The sequence below is a fragment of the Alosa pseudoharengus genome, unplaced genomic scaffold (assembly GCF_046254945.1).
Source record: "Alosa pseudoharengus isolate Yale_2024_CS ecotype anadromous, Long Island Sound unplaced genomic scaffold, YU_APseudo_1.1 YU_APseudo_1.1_scf_7, whole genome shotgun sequence".
Taxonomy (NCBI): Eukaryota; Metazoa; Chordata; class Actinopteri; order Clupeiformes; family Clupeidae; genus Alosa; species Alosa pseudoharengus.
The window spans coordinates 35,236,728-35,246,214 of NW_027468859.1; the positions used below are offsets into that span (position 1 = coordinate 35,236,728).

Consider the following 9,487-nt stretch of genomic DNA (forward strand, 5'->3'; position numbering starts at 1 on the left):
GAATGTATGACTTGTGTCCAGCAGCCTTAATGAGGTTAAAGCACACTGGAGCGACAACAACCCTTGTAACCAGAACTTCAAAGCACAGCACTGGCATCTCATCAATCACTCTGAACACAACCCAGGGACTGGGCACTGGTGGGCTGGGGTGTGTGTGTGTGTGTGTGTGGGGGGGGGGGGTATTGTATAAGTGACGTCAGATCTGTGATCGGTGGCATTTACTGACCTCCACTAGGGATTATTAACATCCACTGAGTGCTATTAACATTTGCTAAGATGGACCTTGTCCAGGTCAACATCTGTTTGGAACCCGAGGGAGTTTAGGTATTATGTCTTAGTCAAAACATGCCACTTTTGAGAGAGGGAGATAGATGTACAGTCATCTATAACATTCCTTGCATGCACAACCACAATGCCATTTCACAACATTTGGAGAGAATTGTAAAGGTGTGTGTGTGTGTGTGCGTGTGTGGAGAGTTGGGACCTTATTCCCAGCAGGAAACTAGTCTGTCATGCAACAGTATTTTCCTCCTGACTGAACCACAGTGCAAAACGCACCAGGGTGTTACTCAACCTGTTGCTTTGCCACCTTCTGTCATGGCTAGTGATGTGCTCTGTCTGGAGAAGGTATCTAAGTGAACTTATTTTTTGTTTCAGCAAATCATACAAAGCAAAATAATACAAACTACAAAAGGAATAAATATCAAAAGGTGTTTTTAAAAATCTGACTTACCTATAGGTAGCTCAGTGTGAGTTTAATAATTTTGCATGAGAACAGCCAAGATGTTTATTTAAATGTATAGGTTCTATTCCTGTTTGTCACGTCTATTTTCCGATGACAGTCATTAGAAGATGTTTTTCCTGTCAACGATGTGGCTGGATGACAGAACGGAGACGATCCTGAAGTAAACAGATGAGAAGCCGGACAGAGGAAGGAGTAATGCACTGAAGACTGAGTGCGACTTCATAAGTTAATTCCGTACTTGCAAAGTGCAGTGGAAGCATGAATGCTGCAAGTGACGTTTATACACGCCGAGGCTGTCCCTAATTACTTATGTCCTTACCTCATTCTACAGTCTCCAGTTTCCCCGCGACTGCGCCCTGGGGCAGTGTCCACTTTTGAAAAACTTTTTGCATCCCACTGCATCAACACGCCCTCTTGTGGACAATTCGCTCTGAGGCAGGCGATAAATATGCCAACAGAATCACATTATTGCTAATTAAAACATGCGTAATAACGGTCAAGGAGTGTGTTGTATTTGTTTATATTTGCATGTGGCCAATAGGTACTGCTAAACTGCTCATCAAAATGGCAAGCATAGTAATTCAATTAAGATAGATAGATAGATAGATAGATAGATAGATAGATACTTTATTGATCCCTAGGGGAAATTCAAGGCAGTAGTGGAAAAATGAGCACAGCACTTCGGAAGCTGGAGATGTCCACATCTAATTCATGCAACAAAACATTCAGAGAATGATAATCAGGCATTTCTGCTGTCACAAAATGACTGTATGTCTTGTTTGCCAAAGGCTTAATGTGTGAGCTTGCTTAGACCAGTGCAGTTTTAAAAAAAATGTTTTGAAAGGCCTTGCTTTACAGTAGCCAAGTCAAGCTAAAATTTTACAAACTCATCAGTGAGCACATCATCATTCGTTAATTCAACCCTTTTGGTAATTCTTGAGAATGTAGGGTTTCTTACTGGGCTGGTTTATTCGGTTGTTTATTTCTGTTGGCTACTTGCCCGAAGCCTAACCCTCAATAACAGGCTATTACGACAGTGTATGATTAGCCTAACCAGTAAAACACCAGCTAAAGAAAATCTATGGGATAAGCAAACTAGGTGAGTCACTTACAGTATGACAAATAATTGCAGCGTTGCGTCAACGTGGTGCTCCTCCCTAGGTGTGCGCAGATGACCAGCGGAACGCGGGTGTGGCCTCACAGAATAGGTCGGGACAGGTAAGGATCCAGCCTTATCTTTGTTTAAAACTGTAGCCCACTCTAAAATTTGCTTCAAATTTACTTTACTGAATTGATAGGAATCGCGTAGTTTACTAGTGGGGAAAGGAGTAGAAAAGGTGAAATTAGGCTGACTTGACTTGACATGTGTTACTAATTTGTTCTGAAGAGGACATTTATAAACATCTACCAAAACCAAACGATATTCTTCTTCTGGCTGTTAACATAGCAGTCACGAGTGGTTTGTTGCATCCGTAGCGCATAGTTAAACAAGCATTAACGGCAGAATTCTACTTGCATGCCATACTTTCTTTCCATGGAATGCAATGCGTCCGTCCGTAGGCTATCCTCTTTCATGTTATTGCATTCTCCCTGTCCCTGATCCAGAGATGCAATCGAAGTAACGGTCACTTCTCAAAGCGTAAGCTGCCTCGTTAAGTGTGTTAACAGGGGTTGATATAAACTGTAATGACAGGTTGTGTCCATTTTTTTCTTCTGAGTGGAGGAGTGGGAATATTTTGGGTCTGTTGTCAACATTCGTCAAAAACTTCACACTGTGTAATTATCAAATGGGTCGCTAGGTGGTACGTTTGTATCGGTAGAACTATTGCATACATGTCAGTAGTTGTTGACCAAAATACTTCCTCCCATTATAAAGGCCATACCATATACCATATGTTTACTACCTTTTCCAAATGAATACAAATGGGTCCAATGTTCACACCTGTGTTTGATGAAGTATATAATTGGCTTGCAATACAAATGGGCACCATAAAATACACTATGATGGTTTGCCTTTACAATGAGGCATAACTGAAGCTTATGTCTACCTCACTGCACCGTTTTCATTATAGAGTTCCATGGCATGATTCTGTCACTCTGCCATGAATATTTAATGTTTTGAAAGTACCAACATTGTTTAAATGTGCAGCTTTTCTTTGATTAGACTGCTCACTGCTCCCCGAGCGCCGCTGTTGTCGCAGGCAGCTCACTGCGCTGGGATTAGTGTGTGCTTCACCTCACTGTGTGTTCACTGTGTGCTGAGTGTGTTTCACTAATTCACGGATTGGGATAAATGCAGAGACCAAATTTCCCTCACGGGATCAAAAGAGTGTATATACTTGATATAAACATATAAACATAATCACATGATTTTGATTATTATTATTTGATAAGTGATTTGATTAATATTATCACAGATTTGTTATGAATATCAGTGCTGTGCTCACAACTGAAGCTTTCCCATCTCCCATAACCATATTAAAGCCCAGCAGTGGCTTTTCATTAAATGTGCACTTGGAAACCTCACCAGACACCTGTTCATGTGGTTTAGCCTACTGACAGATTCTCATTCACACACACACACATGCACGCACAAATTCCACTTGATTTCACAAATTAATGCTATTATTGTCAAGGGTGGTTCATAATCATAATTGTAGTAATAATAATAATAACTCAAAATCACCCTCTCTTGTTTGCATTAAGGTCACTTCTCAGAAGTTCCTCATGGGCTCATCCAAAAGAGTGTCATACTGGACAGTGGAGGAAGTTTACAACTGGGTGAAGAAGCAGTATCGGGGTGAGCAGACCGCTTTGCAGCGGGCAGTGCTCAACCATGCCATCTCAGGTAGCATCATGCACTTCTGATCACTCACAGTGTGCCATATCACCAAATCAATAGGATGCTCCTTCCTTTGCTTTTCCACATTTTATCTCTAACATAGCTTAAGATATGTTTAAGTGGCAAACAATCGATCAACAACTGAGACAGCATATGTTTCCTGTACATTGATTTCTCTCTTCAGACTGCATTTTACTATTATTATTATTATTATTATGATTATTATGTTCCATGAGAAAATTTTTGAGTTTGTCAAGAATGCTGCTGAATGTCCCTGGGCTAGTGTGAGACCGGCTCACTGAGGTCTCTTGGGAGTTTATGTTCTGAGTCTCACCGCCTGCGACTCTCCTGGCAGGTCGGGCTCTTCTGAGGATGAGCGAGCACCAGCTGGACCGGCTGGGCATAGAACCGGAGTCGCAGCAGAAGATTCTACAGGATCTCCTGCTCCTCAGGGTCCAAGAGGAACTGGAGAACCTCAATGACATCTTCTCTGGTAAGGCACATCCAAATCCAGTCACTGCAACTGGTTGCAATTTCTAAAACGGATAGTTCCAGTCCTTGATTATGATTGGCTGAATCACGTTTGATGCTGTTAAACCAGCATCGTGTCATGCCTAACAACGCCCCTTAGCTGTTCTCAAATCAGTGTAACCTACAGTCTCTCAGGGCTTATTGCTTAAGTTTATCAGAGGAACTATCGTACCATTCTATGTTAAACAGAGTTAATTAAAACCTGGAATCCCTCCAAAATTATGTTTGGATCTGCTTTTATAATATGCAAAAATGACAATGGAAACTGAGATGGGAGGTATTAGGCTGGTTAATGTAAAACAAATAGAAAGAGAGAGACTTCTTGCAAGCCTTTACCTCCTAGTCACGGCATTATTATCAAGCTTCTTCAAGCATAGCCCTCACCCTCAATGGCTTTCAAATGTAGCCCTTCTATTTAGCTTGTACTCAACCTTCTCTTCAACACACACTGATATCTGTTTGTAAATAGAGAGGGAACAGTGTGTAGAATTGCCAGGCAAGGTATATGTAAGCCTGGCAATGTTTTTTATTATTACATACACCATCACAAAATATATGTGTTTATGAACATGTACGTACAAAAAATAAACATGGCTGTGTTTTGACACGGTGATGCATTATAACAGAATGGCATCACTGGGCATCTTTATGTGTTTGTTATTCAGCTTATACACAGAATGGGTTATTCAGGTCATACTGAATATATATAGCAACAGTCCTCAAGAGGCAGCTCATATTGAAAACTAGAGGTGTGGACAGACAGATCAATTATCATTTGCGGACTGTGTTGTTTGGTGACTGTTGTTTGTCCCTTTCGCTGCCCATGCAGGATTTAAGTGTTGTGGTGTTCAATGTTGTGAAATGGAAAATGGAGAGCCAGGGGCAGGTTATTGGTTGAGTCATAACTGAATCCCATCAGCCAGTCAGGCTGCCAGACAAACACCTTGACTCTCCACCTTCCTCGACCCGACCAGGCATGCCTGTCCTCCAAAACAAATTGCTATGCCAACCAAACAGAACACACTCTGATATTCCATTTTTATTGTTATAGGGGTGGCAGAAAAGCCCCACAAAAGAAAACAAAATAACATAAAGCAATTGTAAAGCAGGGCCGGTCCCAGACTCTGATTGCCCTTGCTGACTTAACACAGAAGCCCTTTAGTGGAGAGGCAGGGAAGTGTACAGTATAGTGACTGAGAACATGTGGAGGAAATTGGTAGGGTGCCAGACTCACTGTGTTGCGGGTGGCAGTTGTGGTGGATGAGGGTTGCGTGTGCAAACTGAAGAAGTGCTCTGTCTCTGCTCCACAGAATGTTTCTCATCATGACCAAACGCACTGTGGGGGGATGTGTGTGGACTACAGTATGTGTATGCGCTCGACATCTCTGCTGAAGATGGACTGGACATGGAGCATCCTTCCTCCTGTGCAGGGTGGTGGACCAGAACGGACAAAACTACACTGGTCATGGCACCGTTTTAGGCACCACCACAAAAGAAGCCTCATAAAGCCTCAAAAATGTGTAGGCTACTCCGTAATTATCAGACACATTAAAAGGAGCCATTCAAGTATCACCAAGTAATAATATTAGATTGGCCAAAAGAAGCCATTAAAGTATCACCAAGTAATAATATTAGATTGGCTAAATGAAGCAGTCCACGACAAAGAGATTTTATGTATCTAGCTAACACCAGGTATACAGATATTAAAAGGATTCACGCTTTCAAACCTTTTTTAAACCCAATCCATGTGAAATAGATCTGTGTAGATCAGCTGTAGATCATGTCAAAAGGTTTTTATAGTGAGAAGCCAAAAATGGGCCACTAAAGTATCAGCAAGTAATGATTAGATTGGCTAAATGAAGCAGTTGAATCCTGTGCATGCAGTACTGTAATTCAGGACAGTGGCATACCCTCAGAAGACCTGATGACAAAATCAAAATGTCTGCACTGGATCTCAGGTCTAAGTACCTAAGACCATCTCCTATGTAGGTCTATTTTCAAGGTCAGTCATTTAATTAATAGCACAATGTTACAGTTAAGCCAAAGTGATTTCCAGTTGGAAAATGGACAATAAACATATTTATGAATAAAGGAATAAGAATTAAAAACACTGCAAAGGAAATATATAAAGCGTATTAAAAATAAACTTATAAAATGAATAAAGGCATGAATAAAGACAAAATAACAAGGTCATATTAAAAACAAGGCATGAAAAGAACATACAGTATGGGTCTGGACCAGTAGTAGTCAAGAACGATCGGGAAGGAGATGCAGAAGCAAATAATAAATGGTAAAGTAAAATGTTATTAAAGACACTATTATTTCATTTGTTTGAAAATAGTTAGGCCTTCAGAGAAGGCCTTGAAGGCCCTGACAGTCCACCACTGGTCTGGACAATGTAGGAGCACACTCATTCACAGCATTATCAAACAACACTTACCGGTAAATCTTAAAATCTGTCTACAATCTCACTGGGAGCCACTAGTACAGCTAAAATAGGTGTAGTTTCATCTTGGTCTTAATTTGTAGTCTAGCTGCAACATTTTGGACCACTTGTAAGTGATGCTTGGTTAATGAATAGTGTCTTAAAATGGTCCAGTATAGTGTCTTAAATGGTCCAGTCTGGACGATATGAAAGTATGGACTTCCTTCTCTCAGTCTTTTAGGCAACAGAAATTCTGCACTGCTGCAATTATACATCATATAATGAGGCATGAACCACAGAATTGACCAGTTTATCAAATCTAATGCTCAAGTCAAAAAAGCACCCCAAGACTCTTTACCACAAGACTCTACAACAGGTGTTTGCATGTTTGGAGTTGACCAAATACGCTATGGTAATGCATACTAGCATTTACGCAATGCAATACAAGTTCATTTGTTTTCTCTAGAGAGTCTTCAATGTTATGGTTTAACCTAGCTGTTCATTTATGTTGTTCTTTATTTATTCAAATCGTTGTTTGTAGAATTGTCTAATCATAATCAGATTGACTCCTTCTTGTTTTGATAAATATATATAAAAAAAAAAAAAAGCCAAAGAAATGAAAAGATATGTGCATCGTAGCAGAGCAGGGCAAGTAGCACGCTGTACCAAATCAGTATGGAGAGAATCTGAGCCTAGTTCAAAGGAAAGCAGGGCATAAACAAAAAGAAATGCAAGCACTAAATCTGTTTATGTTTTAAATCCTTTCCGCTTGAAGCAATCCTCTCTCTGGCGGTGGGGTTTGGCCCATGATCCTGTCATGCTGGTTCTGCACAGCACCTCACCTCACGGAAACCTCACATTTCAGAAGCCCTCTCATGTTGATTAGGGCTACCTGGCCAACACACTTAAATAGGGAAGAAAACTCCACATTGTTTACATGTCAGAAAAGTATGAATAATGTAACCTCTACTGGAAAGTGAGGTCTGTGATGACGGTAATGTTTATTCATTAGATAGAGGATTCTGCATGTATTACGCTGCCAAGAGACCTGTTATTTGTACAGTGATGTGCCTGTGAAACAAATGGGGTTCTAATTTGGTTGACATGGAATGCGCAATGCAAAGCATTAATAGCAACACGCACAAAGTAATGCTAATTTAATAAGCTGGGCAGAACATTTTGCTAATTTACCACACAACACCACCACACACACACAGACGAGGAAGGTCTCTGTTCACGAATGTATTTAAACTGATACCCTTTCCATAAAACTTCTAAAAATCATTGATGACTCTCATTTAAAGTCAACATCCATCATGTTTCTCTCAATATGAAAGAAAACGTTTCAAATCACAAAACTGATTTCTGCATCAATGTGCCGTAAATAGACAGATATGGTATCACAGCCTGGTCCCACTGTGTGATTCTCATTGCTTAGTGGCTGTGTGCACTGCACGCTATGGAATCAAATTAGTGCCCATGGTGTGTAACCTGATGACCTTTGCAGACTCTCAGGGATGCAACAGGCCCATGTACAAGAGTATGAAATGTTACTAACCTTATGCATAGAAGTAGGCCTACTGTACATTTGATCTATGTAATATGTTTAATGTTCATGCATAACTATGTTTTGTATTTGTATATTAACAAGACTAATATTACAATTATAGTCAAACACAAATTATAGTAATTGCTTTATCCTAAATAAAATACAAATGTATTATACTGTTTCCTATTTGTAATGTCTCATGTTTAAATTAAATTAAGTTAACATTCGCAATATGGCTAAAGAAACTGTTATAATAGGTGACAGCAGATACGGTATAGAAGCACAATAACAACATCTCATGACCATACAGTATACATAGCATGTTTTCTATACATTTGGCATCGCTAAAAGCTCACAGCACACCTGTTCTCATAGCATCTTTTAGAACTCCACCTTCCACTAATAAGGCAATAGGGTATCCTAGTATAGCCACCCAAACCAGGCCAGGCGGCATAGGATGCTGTGTTACAGCCTCTGATTTTCTCAGAGCCACGCCTTGTCCTGCCAGCAAGAAACGCTGCACTGCACCGCTCCCTGCGTCCAGACTGTTGACGGTTTTTTTTTTCTTCTTTCTCACCCTCCAGCCCAGCTCCCCGTCCTCTGTGAGCGAGGAGAAGTAAGTGCTGAGCCCGTGGCTCTGGGGTCCCATGGGGGGGTTACACCAAATTAGGGCCGTTGATTAATATCCCTCCTCCGAGATGCGTGGCATTTGATTTCTGCCTTTCAGGGCCACAGTGCATCAGGAAAGGGAGAGGGGAAAGCGCTGACTCACATTTAATGTAAATATACCTCAGGGGGAGGCACTAAATCATAGCTGACAGAAGGAGGCCTGTGAATACTCCAAAGGTTAGCGGAGCCCTCCTTCAGCCCGACGACGGAAACGAAAGAAGGAAAAAAAAAGCACAGATAGAAACTAAATCTCGACATGGAGTGGTGCTGTGTTTAATAAAATGCGAGCGCTGGTTAACAGTTAATGATGGGTTATTCCACAGAGAGGATAAACAAAGTTAAGAGACCTTGCATTCAGCAATGATATGGGAAGTGGATCCCGGAGAGAGCACTTCACTTACATCACCGATAAAGCCCATATCTCTCAGAAGCAGAGCGACTTGCCGACCCCGGCTCCACCTCCCTGTTTTATGGTCCGTATTTGCTCAGGTTTCAGGTCTGTTTGTTTGCTTGTCAGGGTGCAGACACTACAGGGAGTCAGGGTTCACTTGGCTTGGCATGCAGGTTGATACAGAGACTGATTCATTAGACTAGCTTGTTGTTTCTAGTGGGAAGGGTGTTGTAAAAGGTCTGCCATAGCCATGAACTCAAATGTATTGATAATTTGTCATAAGTGATTATGCAAGCATGCAAGGATACAATGTCAAAGCTTGGGGATCTTTGGAG

The 9,487-nt window shown here is 41.0% G+C and overlaps 2 protein-coding genes across 2 annotated transcripts in view; one reads left to right on the forward strand and one right to left on the reverse strand.

The window, feature by feature from the left end:
• Positions 1-1,080, reverse strand: part of scara5 (scavenger receptor class A, member 5 (putative)) — a 51,324-nt gene extending 50,244 nt beyond the window's left edge. The window contains exon 1 of the mRNA XM_076272318.1: positions 734-1,080. The gene's annotated coding sequence lies outside the window, so the exon portion shown is untranslated. The remainder of the gene's footprint in view (positions 1-733) is intronic.
• Positions 1,081-1,888: 808 nt separating this feature from the next.
• LOC143109965 (sterile alpha motif domain-containing protein 12-like) lies at positions 1,889-8,273 on the forward strand. The gene is made up of 4 exons (XM_076272766.1): positions 1,889-1,963; positions 3,452-3,593; positions 3,943-4,080; positions 5,429-8,273. The coding sequence occupies exons 2-4, from the start codon at positions 3,473-3,475 to the stop codon at positions 5,443-5,445; spliced, it is 276 nt and encodes a 91-aa protein (XP_076128881.1). The 5' UTR covers positions 1,889-1,963; positions 3,452-3,472; the 3' UTR covers positions 5,446-8,273.
• The last annotated feature ends 1,214 nt before the right edge of the window (positions 8,274-9,487 follow it).